The sequence below is a fragment of the Siphateles boraxobius genome, unplaced genomic scaffold (assembly GCF_051911475.1).
Source record: "Siphateles boraxobius isolate OS27281-9 unplaced genomic scaffold, OSU_SipBor_1 26, whole genome shotgun sequence".
NCBI lineage: Eukaryota > Metazoa > Chordata > Actinopteri > Cypriniformes > Leuciscidae > Siphateles > Siphateles boraxobius.
In genome coordinates this window covers 22,910,350-22,933,275 of record NW_027508876.1, presented here as the reverse complement: position 1 = coordinate 22,933,275, position 22,926 = coordinate 22,910,350, and the positions used below count along the sequence as shown (strand labels likewise).

Sequence of the window (22,926 nt, the reverse complement as noted above, 5' to 3'; positions counted from 1 at the left end):
GCACTGCAGTTTTTCAGCCAGCACTTGCCGTTTTTGTGTGCTTTGTGCTAAGAGAGTCATTGAACGGATTGTGGATGGTCTGTGGGTGTGCTGTCTTAGGCTAAGATTTTTTTTTAAATGTTGTTTAGGGGTAATTGCGTTATGATATGTATATTTAGAGCAAGGCACAGATTCACAGATGTTGGCACTCAAACCTGTGATCACAATGAATCATCACTGTATACATTTATATGTCTATTCCTAGATTTCTTATGACCTTTCCCAAGAGCAAAAATAGATAGAATTCAAAATGCAGATGAAGTTTTTAGCCACCTGATTGCTATTTAATAGATAAATGATAACTTTTTACTTTAATGTTTTGAAGTATCTTAACCAAAAAAGAAAATTGTCATCAGATCAGTTGTTCCAAACCTGTATGAGTTTCTTTCTTCTGTTGAACAGAAAAGAAAATATTTTTAAGCACATTAAAAATATTTATTTTTAATGTGAAAAATGTTAAATGAAAAATATTTAATGTAAAACTATTAAATTGTATTAATAAATGTTGAAATTAGCATAATAGCTATATAAATGCTCCAGCAGAAGTATTGTTCATTGTTAGTTCATGTTAACTAATGGTAAATGAAACCGAATTGTAAAGTCTTCTATTCTATTATCAAACTCTTTTTTCCTTCCTTTTTTCTTTTTAGTTCTACAAACATACGGCACTAACACTAGGGCTTGTTTAATAGTCATAAAAGGTGAGAAACACTAACACATTTGTGTTTATTATCAGTTAAAGAGATGCTATTTGTGCTCTTGTGGTGTGCTCTTCTCTACCACTGAGCCAATGAGAATATAATTTGATTACCTTTTATTGTGTGATGCCAAGAGCTCTTGCTGAAATTATGACTCAGTTTTAATAACATCATTACTCTTTTATTTCATGTAAATGAGTCATTAGCTGTGCGATATATCTACCATCTTTGGCTTTATTATGTTTTGGCTTTTGTTGTTTATCTGTAATCGTTCATATGAAATATTACTCTTGTGTATACCAGTAAATTTGGTTTAAATTTATTATTTTCCACCAAACCTTTGATTACAGGGTGGGTGGCATGACCTAAATCTTCTATCACGCTATGATGTTTTATATATTGCATAACCACGAAGCTGTCTGGGGGGGGGGAATGTGGGAAATGACTATACTGTTTCTTTTTTTTTTAAAGCAGGCCATGGATGCATTTAACAGACAGTGACCACCTCCTGTTTGACACTTTTGTTGTATCGACACTGTAACCAACAAAGAGCTGTTTGTCGTGATTTCAGTTTTACTTTAAAGCCTACTGGCTCTTTTGATGGATCACAAGGAGGACCAAGCACACTTCAAATGTCACTTGCTTCTCCAAGGTTTTGTGATTTGAAGAAAATGCTGAGCAGGCCACATGTCACCTGTCTCTTCACCTGATAGCCCGACTGCTATCAAACCCGCTGAGGCATAGATGCTGTGCACGGTGCCTTCCCATACTGTATGTTTGTGTATCGGTGCATGTCCATGATGTTTCTTGAGTGCTTTGACGATATGCCTTATCTTTGCTGAGTGGCTGTGGTCGGGTCTCGCTAAGAGTGCTGAATATCTGTTCTCCACTTCCGAGACATTTACATGCGTTTGACCGCTGTCCTTGGTGCTGAACAACTGTCTGGGTGAAAGCTGGAGTGATTGAGTGGGGCACTTGTACTCACACAGGTGGAAGTGAGGGACCTACCTAGTGTGTGTGGTGAAGTGATGCAGACATAACTTGATCACATTGTTAATCCACATTGAATCCACTTCCTCTCTGGCCCCAAAACATGCTGCTCTTCAACTATGAATTACTACTATGGCATTTTTCCTTCCGACCAAAATTTCGTTATTTCAAATGTAGCCTCGTTGCGCGTGGTAAGCGCGCTCATAATCCGCCGGAGCCACCACAACATTGCCCAACATCAAATGGCAAACGTAATGCAAGCGGAACGAAACTGCTAGTTATTATGTGGTTGACGGACCGTTTATCAGTTTGGACCAAACCAGCGCGAGCCGATCTTGATCAAGCGACACGGTTACTACACAGCGCTAATAAGAGATCAAGTAAAGGAAGAATTTGAATTTGCCACAGAAGTAATAACATTGCTGCAAGATCTAGTGAGAAATATTCACATTTCTCCGTTATTAACGGATCAAACAGCACTGACGTGGAAACCAGGAAGAAACATTGTGCCATGAATTAACTATCCAATGTCCACAGATCAGCAACATTCACCATGGATTTACTGTAGTAACACTAACTGCAACCATGGAAGTTTGGCAGGAATAGTAGGCTATAATGCCTTCAAGTAACATTACGTTGGTTTTATTTTGGCATTGTGAATACAATTGCTGCCCTCAAACTAATCTGAACTAAAATAAAACTTTATTTATAACTACTACAATATTGCATTTAATTTTTTCCAAGGAGCTGTTTTGTTTTATATGCTCCTAAGAAGAGTCAATTATAGCTCCAGAATTGCTCAATTATAGCTCCAGAATTGCTCAATTATAGCTCCAGAATTGCTCAAAGTAAAACAAATATCAACCCTGAGGAGGAGGAGGTCTGTTGTATATTCCCGTTCCTGTCTTGCATTACAATTCACTGATTGATTATTTGCGTGTATAAAATGATATATATATAGAATTGTTATAGCTTTGGTTCCAATAAGTGATAAACTGAAATAATTGATTTATGACACTTGAAAATATATATTAGCATCCAAAGAATGTGTGGGCAGGTTATATAGTAACATACATAGTAATTTTAGTAGTCTTAGTTGCTCTTAAATTATTGAAAAAGTAGGTCGGTTTACACATCTCCCAACTACTAGAACCAGCAGTGTTTTGGTGGAGAAGGGGTAGATAATGGAGGGATTCTGGGAAGGAGAAGAGAGATTCAAGATTCACTGGAACACAAATTGGACTGAGGTGAAGGTGTCGTCTGGCCGCTGATGAGTCTGCACTTATTCCCATCCACACACACACACACACACACTCCAGGATCTGCTATCTCAGGTGTTAGATTATGCTCATATTACACGGACAGATTACTTGGAAGGGTTTGAAATGATTAACTCGGATGAAAAGCAGAACCCAGAGCTTCTCTGATTTCTTCATTAAAGAGGGAGTCACTCCTTTATCAGGATATTATGTTAGGATACAACTGACTCGCTGATTTAATGAGTTGTTCATTCATGATCCGTTCCAGTGAGTGAGTTGTTGAATCAGCTAAGATGCTTTATTTTGATTCAGTCGTTTTTAGCAAATGAATCATTATGATTTATCTGTAAATAAATGAATTGTGGTCTGATAGATTCAATTGATTCAAAAGATCGATTTGTTTTGTGGATCACATAACGTTCAATGCAGTTGTTTTGCTTTTTACAGTTTGTCATAGGAAAAACCATTAGAAAGTTCTGAGAAAACATAAAAGTATTAATTTACATTAGTATTTCTGTTTCACTTCTGATGTACATTTTACTTTTAATCACACTAAACCCATTTATGTACCAAGAACAATGTGACCTCATTACAGGAGTAAATATGTATTCTGAATTAGCTGGATCCTTCGATAAAGCGCTTATCAACAGCTAACACATTTTTTGAGTGGGACTATTTCTCATTTGTTAGATAAAATAACAGCAAACCTTTTTTGTTTTGTTTTTTTGTCGGAGAAAAGCATTATTGGAAGGGAAACATGTTTGGTGACCAGGTGTGGCATAGAAAAGTGTGTTTGAATATGAATGAGATTTGTAGGAGTTGCCATTGTATCACCCTGTCACACACTGTCTGATCTGTAGACAGATTCATATTGACAGGCCTGATAGCGCTCCGGTGCCACGCCGGATTTCCCGCGTACAGACGTGTCTGCAAAAAACAAAAACAAAAAAAAGCAACAGCAAAAGAAGCGGAGTTCGACCAATCATAGCGCTGGGCTCATTCCCCAAATAGCAAGCGGGTATGATTGACAGATGCATAAGGCCTATCATTAAAAAGAGACTGAAAATCGACAGCAATAAAGAATCCCGCTCGATCCCGCTTCCACTCCTGCGGCCGCCTCTGACTGAGTTCATGAGCGAGGACAGTAGGCTACAGTAGTCACGCTACTTCTGACTCCTGAAGGTAAACGGGCTGGGGTGGATGTGGAAAGTTGAAGTATTGTATTGAGTTAACTTAATCTGGATTCTATTATCATACGGAGTGATCGCAATCGCATGGGTTATCTTAAAATACTCCGTCATTCATGTGACTCAGATAAGATGAAGACATCATACAGCCATGCAAATTATAAAAAGCTTAAGTATTGATGAACAATAAATCTAAATAAAATTAAAATCGCTATGGCTTACTGATTATGAAAGTGCTGTGATTTGTGGATTAGTTTACTGACAAGCGCGAGTCTGCAAACAGGCGTTTATTTATTAATTCTCAGTGTTGAGAAACGTAGCCTGCATGTGTTACGTTATTGTGTTATAATAACTAAAGTACCTAATTATGTTGCATAATAATTTTGTATGAAAACTAGCGTGTTACTTGTGGATAAGAAACCGTTGTATCAGTGCTGCGCGCTCTCTCTCACACAAACACAGACCGCGCGCACAGAGTTCTTGGTTGTGGGTTTTTTCCTGTCAAAATGCCAGAAAGCATTTTTTATTATCCATCCCGTGTTTTTAAAATTTGTTAAATGACGGGCGTTTTACTATTAACACAGCCGTATGTCAGATTCTTCTAACATATAGGCTACTTGATATTCTTTTTAGAATAAGTGATTCGTTTTGCTATTATTGGTCCTGTGACAGGACTTCTGTCTATTCATTGTCAACTATTTTCTATAAGTATGTTTGTATTGGCTAACGTTTATTCAGCTAATGCGTGTCCTGTTTAAAATGTGCAATGTTCAAATGCAAAGACAGCACGTCTCAAATAAAAGCCCTTTTTTCTTTTCTTTTTATCAAGTAGGCTATCATATTCGGATATTGGAATAAAAAATTAAGTAGAACTATCTTAAATGTACAAATGTTTTTTTACTGTTTTCTAGGGGTTTCTTAATTTTAGACTAGTTGACCAGCACACATTATTTTGCAATGCAATAGGCCTATTAATCATGAAAAAAATACAGTGCAGTGCAAGTGAAATTTAGGATTTGGGTCGAATTCAAAAAACTTCAGAAGTCAAGAATTATGAAGATAGGCATGTGTTTTGAGGCATTCTCAAAAAATAATGACAAAAATATATGACAACAATATAAGAAGACTAGAAGAACAATCGCTCATCGCTTTGTGTCAGAAATTAGCGGAGGATAAACTCACCCTTACGCATCTGTCCCAGGGAAAAAAGTTCAGGCTCAGGATTTTTTCTACTATCACCCTATCATTGATCAATGTCCCTCGGTTAGCATGGAGGATCAGTGGGCTGATTAAACTGATAATAGGCTTCTGTTCTGCTAGAGTTACCAGATGCGGAAATCAAGTTCATTTACTGATCAGCAGTCTGATCAGTCTTTTTTTGCTCTCTTTGAATTTTTTTTTAAATTAATTTGTATATTTTGTTTCTTTTCAGTCTTTCCTTCCTTGCAATTTAGATCAGTGACAGAATAGGCCGCACTGAATTGCTCACTAGCGGCCAGTTGCTTAAACATAACCATTATGTTAAGACTGTGTCTTTAGTACTAGTATGACCGACTAGCGGGTAGTCAAGGGGCGACCAGTCTTACTTTTTGGTATTACATATTAGACCAATCTACACTTTTATGTAACTAACTTTAAAAAGTTATGAATAGTCTTAAAGAATAAAAATATGATGACTAGCTTGTGAGACAATATTCTTAACAGTTTATCCAACCGGCCCCAGTCTGATTCATTGAAAAGAACTGAATCAAGATTTGTTTTTGAATCGTACACTATAATGTTCTCTTTTTTGTTTCCTTCCCCCCCCTTTTTGTCTTCCGTACTTTGTAATTTTTTTCTCTTTTTTTCTTTTCCTGCATCTTATCTTTTGCTTTTTCCCTCCTATCATTTTTTCATTCCTTCCATTTTTTTCATTTTTTTTTCATTTACTTTCCACCTTTTATCTGACCTGTTTATCTTTGTCCTCCTTTTATACTTCCATTCCTTCCTTTTCTTTTATTCTTTTTCTGTTCTCTTTTTCTTTCCTGTTTCTTCTTCCTTCGCTTTAATTTGTATCTTTCCTCTTTTTTTTCTTCCTTTGCTTTCCTTTTCTTTCTTTACACGCACGCACGCACGCACGCACACACACACACACACACACATATATATATTAGAGATGCACCGATTACAATTTTCTAGGCCGATTCCGATTTTTCATGAGTTTGGCCTGCCGATACCGATTTTAGCCGATCCCGATTTCATTTTTTCTAACCACTTTACAGCAAACACAAATATTTATTTTCTATCTTTTCTTTAATAGAACATTTTACATAGAACATTTTTTGAACAAATTAAATAAAATAGAACTATATAAATTATTACTCCTGGTGTTGGAAATCCACACATATCTAAGTGCAGTGTTATGGTATGGAAGAACCATTTTCTTTTCCATATATTCAACTAAAAAAATAAAATTGATATTTACTTATTTAGGAAACTAAACTTCTGCATGAAAACAGTTAATGGCAATAAAATAATATATAAATAGCAAATAAAAATTAAATAAATATAGCCTTGCAGTATAAAGATGTTTCTCAAAACACACACACACACACACACACACACACACACACACACACACACACACACACACACACACACACATACAGGCCTATTGCAATCACTTGTACATCAATGGCAATTTTAATTTCGCAAACAGGTTTTCTCTCGTCTGCGACATGTCCAGCCAGGCTAAACAATCACTTTAATTGAGCGCGAGCAGCGCAGCAAAAATAGACTCTGCGCGAAACCCCACTTCACTGCTGCTCACGCGATGCTCCTGCTCAACGCTCACGCGCTGCTCCTGCTCTTGGTGTGAATGCACCAAGCGGCAACCTCCCTGTCTCTCTCTTGAAACCAACACGGAAGTGAATTAAACTGCAATTCATCGCCTGGCCGCTTGAGGCTGGCAGCAAAAGTGAGTCAAATCTGAATCTCCCCCATGTTAAAATGCCCAACTTTACCGCAGAAATAAATATGTTTACAGCCTGGTGTCTTAAGTTGTTTTGGTCTATACAGCTAATTTTGCCCTTCATTACAACTGTGAGGGGGGTGAATTTTTTTTAGAACTCATCCATTTAAATTATATTAAGCCTTAAAATGCTGCATAATCAAGGGCGTGGCCACTTGAGTGACAGGTGGATTGCTGCTGCTGTTACTAGCCGTTTGTCTGCTCTCTGTTAGCCATCATAGCTGATTCAAGCTGCTGAACTTGTCATCTCTGCCGTGTTTGTACTTTTTTAGGGATTATTTCATAAAGTTTATTACACGCCGCCCACCTTCGCCCACGCCATTGGATTCCGTCGTTGTCGAGTGTTGAGAGAACAACCAGCGCTGTTCTTCAGTTGTTTTCCTCTGTGAACATGCACTCATGGATGTCTGACAATATCGTTTTTTTTTGGAGTTCAGATTTAAAAACGTCTAAGATATAGAGGCCACACTCGTTCTGCTGTACCGTTGATCTTACGTAGCATATAGACTATAATATGCTTATTTAACTTTTTAGTGTTCAATAAAAAGTACCGTCAGATTAAATCCTGCAGGTGTCAGTGCTTTCTCTTCGTCCCTTAAATGAGCGCGGATTTCTAGTGCATTACTTGAACTTCTTAGGTAATATCAGAATTTAAAATGGACTGAATAAAGCTCTCTACGAACTTGACGTGCGATGCCGCGCTGACTGAGATGTATGCGCATGTATGAATCACTGTCACAGACACACTCAGAGCAAATATTGTAAGTTACTGCATGAGAATAATAATGCATCACAACACACATAACGTTAGTCTCATGGTTAGTTATGTCTTTTAACTATTATAGTATTTCAAAGGGCAAAAACATGAACTTTAACTATTGGCTTTAGGTCTACTTCAAGTCAGCTGTCACTTTAGCGTGAGGCCAGTAGCACATTAGCTCCTTTGCCTGAGCAAACTCGATCATGTCGAGCTAGGCAGGCGGGTTTCAGCATCCAGGCACCTCAACTCCACCCACGTCCCGCCTTTTTGCCCATTTTCATTTATCCGAGAGTAACGCACCTCAACTCCACCCACGTCCCGCCATTTTGCCCATTTTCATTTATCCGAGAGTAACGCACCTCAACTCCACCCACGTCCCGCCTTTTTGCCCATTTTCATTTATCCGAGAGTAACGCACCTCAACTCCACCCACGTCCCGCCTTTTTGCCCATTCATTCATTTATCCGAGAGTAACGCACTGTGACGAGCTTCCAAGATGGCGACGAGCGACTCCGCCCACTTTAGGCTTCAAAAACGCTCTTCAGAACCTACGGGTGAAGTCATAGACACTACGTCCATATTTTTTTACAGTCTATGGAATGCACTCATTGATTAACATGATCGGCGGGGAAAAAAAACCCGCGCTGCTCACGCTTGCGGTGTGAAACGGCCGTAATTCACAAGGTTTCCTACATGTGCATTCCGTGTGCACGTGTGATGCTGATGTTGCATGATGTTAATCATGCGGCGCCCGAGTGCATTTGACCGGCAAAAAAATTGGAATATGTCAGACTGACCGGCCGGTCACGTGAAAATCGGCCGATTCCGGTCACCAGCCGATCAACCGGTGCATCTCTAATATATATATATATATATATATATCAATAACATATCCTTCGCTCTTTCCTTTTATTAATTTCTTTCCTCCTTTCTTCCTGATGACATTATACATTGAGAGTTAATATATTCTTAGTTAAAATATACACAACTTTTAATCTTGTCAGACTCAAGAATTGTAATCTTGTCAGACTCAAGAATTATGCTCCTTTTGTTTTGGCTATACTTTGGCTTTTAGCTGTGTGTGTGTGTGTGTGTGTGTGTGTGTGTGTGTGTGTTTGTGTGTGTGTGTGTGTGTGTGTGTGTGTGTGTGTGTGTGTGTGTGTGTGTGTGTGTGTGTGTGTGTGTGTGTGTGTGTGTGTGTGTGTGTGTGTGTGTGTGTGTGTGTGTGTGTCTGTCTGTTAGGGGTGTCGAAATTAATCGTTTCTACGATGCATCGCGATGCAGACGAGGACGATTCGGTATCGGTTCAGTAATAGACCATAACCGGTTATACTGGCGCTTTTCTGACGTCATTTGTTGCGTGTGTGCTTTGTCGCGTTAGCAGACAATGGCAGAGGAGGTTAGACGCGAGTGCGAGTAATTAAAAATGCTCCGAATACTTTAAAAGCCTACATCTATTCTGGGCACATTTCGGCTCTAATGAACAACCTGGTAAGCACGACCTGGAGAAGACGCACTGTGCGCGCTCATGTCATGCACACATAGAGCTGATTTAAGTATCCGAACCCGATGGTCAAATTACAATTATTCTGTGTTGTTACGCGTGATTATAAATGGAGATCGTCACCTTCAACAGCGGGCTCGGCGACGGTTGATGCGTGCATCTCTATGGTAACATTATACACTGATGAATGAGTGCTGCTTTTAAATGAACATTTCTTTACAACAAAATTGATTTGACATAATTTCATTTACTAAATGGCATAAACTGGAATGTCACTGTTTCTGTCAGTGCAACTTCCCGAACAGGCGAACACGCGCGCACACGCACACATCACTTTAGGAGTAAAAATTTAAATTGCAGATGCAGTGCACCGCGATGCATCGAGATATCGAATTGAACTGAATCAATGACATGATAATCGTAATCGAACCGAACCGTGAGACCAGTGTAGGTTCACACCCCTAGTGTGTGCGTGTTCAAGTGTGGGAGATCGACAACTGGCCCTGAAGGGTCTCCAAGGCCCATCTACTTTTATCAACCTTCAGGCATATGAAGGTCTGTGTCTGACCTTCTACCAAGGACCCTCAATGCATTACAGCAAGACCAATGTTTCATTTGAGCCTCCACTTTTTTTCTTGTTTATCTTTATGCTGGTTTCTCTCAGCGTCATCATGATTAAGATGCTGTCTGTGCTTTAAAATGACAGAATTCACAAATGTCTCCATTTGCACGATCTTCATTGAATAGAGTGAAAATAGACTTTGCAATTATCCAGAAGGAGCTGATGTGTGACAGGCATCCTGGAGAGGTCAGAAACACTTATTAACATCAAACTGTGCCAATGTGCGTCATGTCTTCCTTATGTGTTTGTTGTCTTTCTACACTAAGTAAGATATTCTTTGTTTATTTGCACATAATAATGTGAACACGCATGTTAAACTCTTGCATTTCTCCTATGTTAACTATTGATGGTTGAAATATAAAACGGATAACAAGCTAAAGATAAAAAATATCAGCACACAGTATATTCTGACTAACATAAACCAATCCTAACTAGCAACACAATGCATACTGGTCTAATTTTTCAGCATGGCAGTAAAATGAATGTGTATAATAATAATAATAATAATAATACATCAGACTTGTATAGCACTTTTCTGGACACTCAAAGACGCTTCACATGGGGAATAAAACAAAACAAAACAAAAAGTGGTTTTAAGGAAAAGCTAGTTTGAACTGGTGCGTTTTGAGTACTGATTTGAAGTTTGTTAGTGAATCGGAGTTTCTAATGGATTTAGGGAGTGAGTTCCAGAGGGTGGGGGCGGCAATAGCGAAGGCTCGATCCCCCAAGGTCCGGCGGTTAGGGCGGATGATCGGGGTAAGGCGGTTCGTGCCAGACGAGCGGAGGTGGCGGGTGGGTTGGTGCTGTTCCAGGAGCTCAGTGAGGTAGGGCGGTGCCAGGTTATGGAAATATGGTATATTCTAGTATAAATTAATAAATAGCAGTACATAGTACAGTTTAGCCTGAAGAGGATGGATGTGCAACACAAGCAGTGAAAAAAGGGGAAAAGGCTCTGGCCTCCTTCCAAACAGCCTGAAAAAGAGGAGCCAGAGAAAGAGATTGAGGATGAGGAGGGAGCAGAGAAAGGAACGGCATCTGTTCGCGCCTCAGTAGTTTTAAAAAAACAAGCGGAGGGGGAAAAACGCTGAATGCCAGAGACTGTGAGTACACCTGTCTGTGTGTCACCATAGCAACCTAATTAAAAGGCCAATAGGATGAAGGCAGGGTTGGTTAGAGACTCCAAAGAGAGGAGCTCAAAAACAGTTCAGTGGGAAGATCAGAGTGAGACTGCAGAAAGAACGCTTCAGCTCGGGTGATTTGAGAGCGAGATAGAGAGAGATGGTCTGTCTTCATCGGTCCACATCAGACATTTTTTTAACCATATTTACAATTGCTTATTGCTTATTATTTCATAGTATTATAAAATCGTTTTTGTCTCTCTTGTACTTTTATTTATTTATTTATATATATATAAATTTAGTTTAGTCACACTTTAGTTTAGGTTCTAATTCTCCTTAGTAACTAACTATTAACTACGACTTTTGCCTCAATAAACTCTTAATTACGGCTTATTAATAGTTAGTAAGGTAGTTAAGTTTAGGTAGTGGGTAGTATTAAGGGATGTAGAATATGCAGAATGAGGCATAATAAATTTAGTGCTTAATCGGTACTAATAAACAGCCAATATCTTAATAATATGCATGCTAGTTCATAGTGACAAATGGACCCTAAACTAAAGTGTTACCATTTAACTTAATTTATCATGCAGTAAAAGCACACTCAATCTCATTTCAGAGAAATGGACTAGAACAAAGGTCTCATGCATTTCACTTCCTAGCCCCTCTGTCTCGCTCTCTCTTTCTCTGAGATCTCTTTGTCTGTCTGGTAAGACTATGGTCTAAAGATGCCTGGGGTTAAACGTCCCGTCCTCATCTTGCAGAGACACTCACTGTTTAAACCCTACCCCAGGAATCCAACACTAAAACAGACACCTTTGTTCTAAATAATTAATGTAAGAAGGAAATCAGATTAGTTTAATAAACTAAACAGACAGGGGAAGCAGAGCTGTCTTTGGTGATGAAAATAATTCAATTTTAGTCTGGACTGTATGCATTAAATACCCAGGACCGAAGAGATCATGTTTTCATTTTATTCAAAGCAGTTCGGTAGGAATAATGGGTTCTGTTGGAATTGCAGTGTGTGTCCGTGAGAAGTCAGTGAAGGTGAAACGGAGGATCTTCCCCTCAGGCTGTTAGGGGTCTCATCACTATAAACATTGCTCACATTCCTGCTACTAATTGGATCAGAACCGTAGAGTTCCTGGTGGAGAGCTCTTTTATTGTGCTTTTAGAGTCTTATGTGGGTGGTGGTCTGATTCTTCTCTTTCTCACACACTACTATTTGGTCTGTTTTTAAGGGAACATTGTAGTTTCTTCCTATTTTGGTCACGTCTGGGTGATACATTGGATATTTATGACGTATTAAAATGATAATAATATATATTTTTTTAAATGGTTGTTATTCTGTTGTGAAACCTAATAAAATGTTATTTTTAAAAAATATAAATTATATTTACATTGATTTGACAATAATAGTAATAATAATTTATTTATATTAATTATATATCATTAGTAGCCTAGTTATAGTAGTAATCGTCATTGTGAAATTTAACATTATATTATTGTTTTTGTTTTTCTTTTTACTGGCCACCAGCTTTCTTCAAGATTGGTAGGCTTTTTTTATTGTTTTGATTTGCTTTTGTTGTTTTTTGGTTCTAGTTTTTTTTTAGTTATCACTCAAAATATTTAATGTAAAACCTGAAAACCTTTCTCTGAAAACTTTCCCCATAGCGCATCAGGAAGGAGTAAATATTCAGGGTTGGATGTTAAAGGCCAGGTCGTCCTAGACTCTCTCAGGAGGGCATCATATTATGAGAAGGATTTATGAAATCCTTCATTATTCCCTCTCGAGTCTCCAATCTTGCCTTAGTCCCTCCTGAATCGTCAATCATACATAAACATGAAGAACCGCATGCAACAATAAGCTCTAGCTTTATTAAAGTCTCTCCTCCATCTTTATCACCTGTTTCGCTGCTGTCTGTCTCTCCACCCATAACTCTCTTTTTATTTAAAGTTCAACTGCAATGTTCAGTATGTTTTCCTTAATACATGGCTTTTTAAATTGCACAGCACATGTGAGCTCAGCTCACATTTTCCGTCCGTCGTTCAACGTCACATTTTTTTTTATGTATGTTATGTCTTTCTGCTAATATTTCACAGATTTAATTCTGATTCCTAATAATCTGATAACACCTAATTTATGTTAGCATGTGATGCTCATTTTGGAGTGTGCAGATGTTCCGACTTAAAAAAAGCTGAAAAAGTTCCAGATGAAATCATAGCTCTGCTTCCGCACCGCTCACATAATCTTCAGACTACTGATGCCCCATGATGGCCCGTCACAATTCACATCATGACAGCTTTTTAATGACACCCAAGAGGTCACGCAGGGTTCCTTCAGTGTGTTGGTTTAGTGCTTGATCTGTCCTTGCACATTTGGCAGATCTTAAACCTGCCGGGAGTCTTTCCGCCTGCTAGCATCTCAACATGTAATTTATCACCCGTTCTAAAGAGGAACACCTGTGCTGGTTTAAGATAGCTGCTTTACGAGACCCCGGGTAGGACCTGCAGGGGGTCCACACATCCTTACTGACTTATTTACCACATTTCCAAGATGTTCTCTGTTTTATTTGTGGTTCCTCTTTCGGTTCCTCATCTATTTGGGGCACTATTTCTCATAAAAATCGAATTTTTTATACCTCTCTCCTCATTTTTCTCCCTTATTCCTCTCTCTCATGGACACACTGCCATCCTTATCTCTGTCTCTTCCTCCCACATCCCAAGACGAAAGAATCACCGCTCTCTTGTTAGTCACGCTCTCTCAGCTGTAACGGCTAGCATGCGACAGTGAGCGCCACGAATAAGGTGGAATTCACATTCATCCTGGTGAAAGCAGTTGGGGTGCCTTTGATAGTCACAAAAATCTAGTTGAAATCCTCCATTCCGCCATACTTTAACAGGTTTGATGCAGTCACAGATTAAATTTCCACCTTCTGAAACTTGGGGAGACCCTCTTTCATTATCTGGTTTCACCTTACTTCTGGTTCCCTATACACTTCATCATGTTTGTGTATATTCACAGATCAGAGTAAAATTAGCTTTTGTTTCAAAGGATTCTATAGCATCAAAGGATTCTATAGCATCATTTATCAGATGTCTGGATTTTCATGGAATTTGGTTATATTTTAAATGTGTAAAACGCAGTGATATGTGAAATGATTTTGATATTCTACCTCATTTATTGCATATTTTAGCCTGCTTACTGTTAGCATGAGCATTGCGTTATATGCACTGCTGTTCAAAAGTTTTATTTCTTTTGAAAAATTGCTTCTTTTTTTAAGCAAGGATAGATTAAATTGATCAAAAAAGTTTTTTTATATATTGTTAAAAACATTTCTATTGCAAATAAATGCCCTTTTGAACTTTCTATTCATCATCCTGGAGAAAAAAGTAGCTTGGTTTCCAAACAAATATTAAGCCACATGACTGTTTTGAACATTGATGATTGAACGATTGAGTAATGGCTGAAAATTCTGCTTTGCCATCACAGGAATACGTTACATGTTAAAGTAATTTAAAAATACAAGACCACTGTTTTAAATTGTAATAATATTTCACAATATTACTGTTTTAATATATTTTTAATCAAATAAATTAAGCCTTGGTGAGCATAAGCGATTCCTTTCATAAACTTACTGATCCAACTTTTGAATGGTATAATTAATATAATTCATTCAGACCTCTCATTGGTCTATAGTTTGGTTCCAGTCATTTCTAAGACAAGAATCCTCCAAAAAGAGGTTAAAAATGATCACTGACACCATTGTGTGTAAAATCAGCTTTTCCATTATGAAGATGGAAAATAGCTCGTTAATAGGGCTAATTTCACACCACACACAAAAGCTCATATTAACAGGTTACAACATCTAGCTTAGAATTATACAGTTCTATCTCCGTTTAGGGTAGTTCTGAGATATTGAGCACCAAAGTTTTTAAATCCCTGCTGTTTTGTGAGATGGAACCTTTTTATTTTATTAATAACTACTAACAAAATATTTGTTTTACAAAAATAACACCACACAGGCATGAATAAACACCTAATGGATAAGACTATGTCAAAAACTCAATTTCGACCAAAAGTGGAGATAGAACCATATAATTCTAAGCTCACGACTAGTTTGATGAAACAAGGCACATTAACGTCACTTTTTATTCAACAGTTCTGACTCAGTCCAGATGAGTTGAGCAGTTTATAGCTACACTTTGGAGTTTTATTCTGTGTAGATAAATTGCCTTAAGGATGTAAATGTGGACCGCTCCATGTTCATAAGATTTAATGACAACGTTTCAATTAAGAGTCTATAATAATTCTCAATGGCTCACTCCCATAAAGTATGGTGCAATTTTTGTGCATTAGTAAAATAAATGGAATAAATAAACTTGAAAGCAACTTTGTGTCTCTTTGTGAAAGAAACAACAAGGCCCACCAAACCCTGAATATCATGTCAGTAGAATACATCATCTGGTGAAAGGTATAATCATATCTCTACACATGCGGTGGATCAGTTCAAAATGACTTGTGTTGTGAGGCCTTGCATCAGAATTTGAAGGATCAAATGCTTGTAATCATAAAAAAAGTGTGTGTGTGTGTGTGTGTGTGTGTGTGTGTGTGTGTGTGTGTGTGTGTGTGTGTGTGTGTGTGTGTGTGTGTGTGTGTGTGTGTGTGTGTGTGTGTGTGTGTGTGTGTGTGTGTGTGTGTGTGTGTGTGTGTGTGTGTGTGTGTGTGTGTGTGTGTGTGTGTGTGTGTGTGTAATCATCCTTGTGTGGTCAAGAAGAGGTAATGTTCAGTTTTGTGTGTGTACTCAAATGTCCACACTGAATTGTCAATGCTTTTCTTGTGTGTGTTTTCTTTTTTATACTCTGCTCTTACAGAGAAATGGATTTTCAAGTGGACCATCTCCAGGATGACGGACTAGAGTAATTTTTCACAGTCTGGTGCTTTTTGCAGGCAAAATAAAAGAAACTTTCATTTCCCAATTCGCACTCAGAGCAATGAAAACAGAGCTTAAAAACCCAGGACAGCACAACCCTCCCTGATGAAATTAAACCAGTCAGGGGTAGCATGTTAAACCAGTAGAAGTTTGGAGGCTCTGGAAAAGTGAGGGAACCCTGTGTCAAGAGTCAGTGTAGGTAGTGCATCAATAATGCAGCAATGCTTCACTTCTTTAGTTTAAACGCACTATTGGGTGGAAGTACTGGGAGTGAAACTTCCTAAGAAGCCAACAATGGAGATGAATGGCCTTCTGGGTGTGTATGTGAGAGAACAAAAACAACTTGGCCCCAACCAACACTATCAGGGTTAACACACTCATCCAAACCAAACACTGGAAGTTCTCTCTATTTTTCTTAAACTTCTGCTGTCTGTTGTGTGTCTGAAAGAGGAAAAAGTGCCCCCACAGCTGTTTTGTGTCGTGTCTGTCAGAAAGGGTGACTGGTCTTTGTGCAGTCATCATATTTTTGAGAGGCTGATTTGCATGTGGAGTCGTGTCAGATGGAGAGTTGTGACGGCTCCACTGTGAGCTGTCAGCCCGAGGAGGAGTCTTCAGCACACTCTGTCTTCAGCTCTGACCTTGAACTCCAGACTCTCCAGCGGGCTGTTCATTCCGCCTCTCTCAAGAGCCACATTTCCTTTCCCATGTCTCAGTGGGAGAGAGCAGGGTTGTAACCTCAATAATGGGATTTTTAATGAAGTTGTGGATTGTTTTAATGTTTTTGTTAAGTGTGTTTGATTCAACAGTGAAAAAGCATGGATGGAGATGAATGATGAACCACCAGACATACCAACCCCCCAACCCCAAACCCGTCTATAATTGTACAGTGTTTTAGGATTACTCGACTGTTAATTTAGGCAACCCATCAGTCATTTGATTTAAAACTATTTAGTTTTACACATTTATACTCTTCCTGACATTGAGGTTTTGTAGTACAAGAGGATTAAAAAAATACTTAAAACAACATCCGCCAGATTCCTACACTTCCTGTTGACTTTGCCAAAGCAGTCTTGCACACATACTGAAATCCTTCCACCCAAGCTGGCCTCTGCTTGGTCTTAATTTAATTATGAAACACTTTTATAAAAGAAACTAGTGTTCAATAGCTTAATTTATGAGTCTGCACACTCCAGCAGTCCAATCTCGTAGTATGACCCTCAGTTACATTGAGAGGTGCCCTAAGTCTCAGTACTGGGTCCATTCTCATTAATAATGTGGCTGTTTCACTGTTTGGTGTTAGTATTGAACGACCTTGCACAGAGCAGGCAGCCAGTTATTGGCTGGGATTTGGATCTGCCATGTGTGTTGATGGGGCCCAGAGTTTAATCGCTGTGGAAACATGAGAGTTATTAAAACAGGAAGCCTTGGCACTGCAGAGGGATCTCAGATGTCTCTCAGGCTCACTAATGATTATAAGCCTGCAGCCTTGTCACCAAATAGTGGGAAAGGAAAAGGGAATGAACAAAAAGAGATTTGAAGATCCTGAAAAGACTGAGTCAAACAAATTATTCTATTGATTTAGGAGAAAAGAGGAAAAGATCAACAGAAGTCTGAAGAAGTCAGAAAGTCACTTTTAACAAAGACCTTACATGTCTGAGAGTCTTCTTGCTGTGACAGATAAGGTATTGAAATGTGCATAACCGTGCTATGCTTTTGTTTGGGCCTGGTTAATACATGCACACTGTCACCATGTGGTCAGTAATGGAACTGTATGTGCAGTGTAAGAGCATTTGAGTGCACAATGTTGGCTGGATTGCCGTCTCTTGGCCAGAGGCAAGATGATTGCTCAGTGTATCTCAGCACCCAGTGATACCTTTAAGTGCAATGTGGGTCACCAGCAATGAATTTCAGCATTGCCCACTGTTCTTGTCTAATCAGAGATTTCATGCTGTTTTTCGAATGTGTAATCAGCTCTCTGGCATTTTGAGGGGAATCTGTTACCTTGGCACATTTGGTCACAGGGGTGTGAAGAGGTAATGTAGGGTGAAGCACAGCTGGAGCGGGTGATGACAGGGGGGCGTTGAATCAGTAACTGAGAGCTAAATCTCTCTGTCGTCAGTTTGGTTGAGATTAATCTGTTGAAAACCACCTGCTAGGTTTTTGGCAGTGCTTGGTCTTCCTCCCACTCCACAAATCCTTTGCATGGTTCCGCCGAAACTTGTTTGCCCCCTGGCCTTTGTCCCTGTAGCATAAAGCCATGAGTGGCAGAATGCTCTGGTAAATTATTGTTGCATGATTTTTTTGTTCTTTCAGGAAAGGTCGCTATAGTGTGCGTTTAAGCAGTGTAAGATCTAAGGTCTTTTCTTGAGGTGGTTTCATCACCATCATTATCTGACTGCTCTCGCTTCAAAACAGTCTTTCACTAAAATACTCCGAGCCATGCCTGTTTTTTCACTTCAGCTCCATATAATGAAGGTTAAAGATGTTTGCAGATGTTTGGGTATAAGGATTTTTTTCATCTCTTGTTAAGGGAGTGTGCATGGGCATACAAGATGTTGTAGTGTGTGTGAAATTTGAGTTTGTATTCAATTAATTTAAAACGGATTCACAGAAATTAATTGAAACTAACTAACTTTAATTGCCTTTTGCTATTAACGTGTATGCATTTAGTAGACACAAAGTTAATTAAAACTGATTAACTGAAATGAATCAAAACTAACCTACTCTAATGTAGTTTTTGCTGCTTACATTTATGCATTTTAACAGATGCTTTTATCCAAAGTGAATATTTGCAAGGTAAACTTTTTTTTTATTAGTCAAACCCATCACCATGTGTTGCCCTTGACATGCTATATCAGTAGAGCTTGTAATATAACATTATGATATGAATTTATAAATTATATTGATTTTTAAATTATATAATTATTTTAATACATAATAGCACACAAAGTATATCGTGTATATACCATATATATTCTCCTCCACTGTATATCAGGTTTCCTTGATCACATCCAGACCAGGAATGTTCCTAGTTGTTGTTTTTGTAGCATATACAATGATGTTTCAAGGTCAATCGTTCACAAGAGAATCTAAGCAGGCAGGATGTGAAGTAGTGGGGAAGGATTAAGACATTGGTGCCCCAGGGCATGCTGGGAAGACTGAGCAATTCAGGCATTTATTGAGTCACGGTTTACACCTGTTACATCCTGTCTTCCAAATCAGAGTATTAATTGTAGGATAAAGTTACAGACCTACTATACCCACAAAACGGGTTGTATTGTGATCATTTTCTTTTGTTCTACTGTACATGAATATGCTATTAATATCAACAGAACACGTAAAGCATGGCACTAGCAAAGCCAAGGTCATTCAGTTCCAAGGGTATGCCTTTACTGATCAAATGTCGCTTTGGATACAAGTGTCTGCCAAATTCCTAAATCTAAATATCATAATCTTGTATATTATTTGTTTGATTTGTGACTAATGGAGTTCTCCTATCCTGTTTCCTACAGAAAGTTCTACTACATCACTCTACTGAGGGACCCTGTTTCCCGCTATCTTAGCGAATGGAGGCACGTCCAGCGCGGGGCCACGTGGAAGACGTCCCTGCACATGTGCGACGGACGGACCCCCACACCAGAAGAGCTGCCGTCCTGCTACGAGGGCACGGACTGGTCAGGGTGCACTTTGCAGCAATTCATGGATTGCCCCTACAACCTAGCCAATAACCGCCAAGTGCGCATGCTGGCTGACCTCAGCCTGGTAGGCTGCTACAACCTCTCAACGGTCCGCGAGAAGAGGCGTTCGCAGCTCCTGCTGGAATCAGCCAAGAAAAACCTGCGAGACATGGCTTTCTATGGCCTCACGGAGTTCCAGCGGAAGACGCAGTACTTGTTCGAGCGCACCTTCCACCTCAAGTTCATCCGGCCTTTCATGCAGTACAACAGCACGCGGGCAGCTGGCGTGGACCTGGACAACGACACGATACAGCGCATCGAGGAGCTCAACGATCTTGACATGAAGCTGTATGATTACGCCAAAGACCTGTTTCAGCAGCGCTACCAGTACAAGCACATGTTGGACCGGCGGGAGCAAAGACTACTGAGAGGACAGGCGTCTTTCCACAGCCCGTTCCGAGAGGACGGAGTTGGGGGAGAGGGTATGGCACGCCTGCCAACCGAGGACTACATGAACCACATCATCAATGGATGGTAACCGCCCACCCCTCTCCAGAGAGACTGAAAAAGAGACACAGTAATGAGGAGAGGGGGAATAAACGTACCCAAGTGGAATACCCATTCCCAGGCTGGAGAGTTCATTGTTCCATCCTTTGGTCTGGAATACAGGACCAGAAAACGTTCTAGAAATGTGTCTGTGAGCGTTTCGCTTAGTGCAGCATCTCAAGGCCTTTTTAAATGAAAGTTCTGGCATAACATTTATATTAAATTATCGATTTTTTTTTTTTTTTGTGCCACAAACCATTTTTTCTCGACCTCAGTGCTGCAGTGTTTCACAGAAAGAGTGACTGAAATTAACAAATAGGTATTTCAATACCTGATTCACATGAATATCAAAAAATCTATTGATTGTTGAAAGATTGTTTTTTTTTTTATTTACATAAATATATGTAAATAAATCTTAGATTGCCTTTTTTAAAATCCTGGTGTGAAGTGGATGGTGCAGTCACAATTGGCTGAGAATTACTAACAGGTGTTGTGAGTGAGTACGATTTTATAGATCTTAATATATATAACAGAAGATTCCCTTTTTCAATGAGTGTTTTTATTATTTTCCCCCATTTGAGTGTTGAACAGATTCCTTTAAGCCCTGGAGATTGTGTTGAAAAGCCATTCCTGAAAGTCAAATGTATCCAACTGCAGTTCTGTCAATACTGATACCTTAAAAAAAAATGCCATCATGCACTGTTTTGTTTGTTTTTATTTTAAGCTTGTGCTAATTTATACAGTATGCACTGTATGCATTCTGTGCTGTGAACCTTTTACCCATAATCCAGTATATTTGCATTGTGAATCACATACTTTAAATGAACCAAATCTTTCTCTTCCTTTTCTGATCCGGATTCACACTTGCCCTCATTAATTGTTGAGTTTGTGTGCATGTAAAACATGTTAATTGAACTTGCACTGAGCATGTTGAGGCTTGACATCGCTTACAGACAGTTCTCATTTGGCTCTGTTTACAGAGACTCCTTAACTCCCATCTTCGCACTTCCCTCCTTCTGAAAATAAATGGACTGCTATTGAAGCCCATTGAAGATCCATGTTAAAATGCTTATGGGAAAAGTGTGAAGAAATGGATCATATGTTCCATCTGTATGTATCAATTAGAATATGGAGAACAATCTTGATTCCTGATTAAACCAAGATATTGGTGAGGAAACTGTGATGTGTGTGTTAGTGTGTGTGTGAGAGAGAGAGAGAGAGAGCTAATTTGAGGTGTCGAGTTTGCTTTCCAACATGATCATTACTGTGAGTATTTCTGTTAATTCATGATACCTGTATCATTAAAGGAACCAATAAAAATATATTTCCCATTTTTATGACACGGTCGTGTTGTCCTTGTATACTCTGTGTTGTTGTTTTTTCTTTTCTCTAAAGAGCAGCATAGCCATTACTCCAGTCTTCAGTGTCACATGATCCTTCAGAAATCCTGCTGATTTGCTGCTCAAGAAACATTTATCAACATTGAAAACACTTGTACTTAATATTTTGTGGACATTTTATTTAATAAAGTATTTCGTTTGAAATGGAAATCTTTTTTAACATTTAAGATAACATTGAGATCTTTTAACATGGAGATATAATATATATATATATATAATGCAGATGTTCATGTGTGACCTATTATTTAAAGTTAATACATTTTAAAAATTTTGTAAACATTTTTATTCAGTTAATTTGTATTGTATAATTTTAGCGTACCCTGTATAGGTGTTTTGTCTTTGTGTGGATAACAATGTGCTCTGTTATGTACAGTAGCAAAACATTTTAATTCTTGAGTTTTACTAATTCTGGAATATTAACATTAATGACATTCAGTTAGTACTCCGTTTACAACCTGAACACTCTTGAATGTGAATCTTAAACACTTTATTCTTAGGAAACCCAACAACACTGAATGAAAGTGTTGGAACTGTCACAGGTTTCCCCTCAGTGTCTTTAAAAAAAAAAAAAAAAAACGTGTTTCTGTTTTGAGTTCATCAGCAGTTCTCTCCCGAGTGTTAATTATCTTTTGGAGGACATGTGACTGTTGGTGTTAGCGTTCCATGAAGTTTGTTATGACTGGCATATTTCCTGTGGAAGACAATTTTGTTTGACTTTTTGTCTGACTTTTTTCAGTGACAAATGGTTTACTGATATGATTTCCTGATTGGTCTAGGGAAGGAAAGCAACAGCAAAAATAGATAGTGGTGAAATGAATGTGCAACAGCATGAAGCCACCCCATCTCCAGACCCAGAATTGTTTCACAACAATCCAAATAACCACATAATATTTCAATGAAGAAAGTAGTTTTTAATTTACAAATTAAGCAAAAGAGGGTTATCAGATTCGGAATGGGGTATTGCCAAAACAATAAACATAAGTCGAACTCATTAACCAAACTACTTAAACTAAAAGAAAAGAAAACAAGAGTACAGCAAAATAAGCTAACTCCCTTGCTAACAAACAGGAGAAAAAGTTCTAAATAAATGGCACCCACCTCCCTACTAACTCCACAAATAAAGAAATAAACGATTAACTAGCAAACTTCAAGTAAACCAAGAGAAAAAAAACAGGAATTAAACCA

At 38.6% G+C, this 22,926-nt stretch overlaps 1 protein-coding gene across 1 annotated transcript in view; it reads left to right on the top strand.

The window, feature by feature from the left end:
- Positions 1–21,681, top strand: part of hs6st1b (heparan sulfate 6-O-sulfotransferase 1b) — a 67,716-nt gene extending 46,035 nt beyond the window's left edge. Inside the window, exon 2 of the mRNA XM_077245020.1 lies at positions 19,631–21,681. Coding sequence (XP_077101135.1) covers positions 19,631–20,333 — 703 coding nt within the window. The 3' untranslated portion in view covers positions 20,334–21,681. The remainder of the gene's footprint in view (positions 1–19,630) is intronic.
- The last annotated feature ends 1,245 nt before the right edge of the window (positions 21,682–22,926 follow it).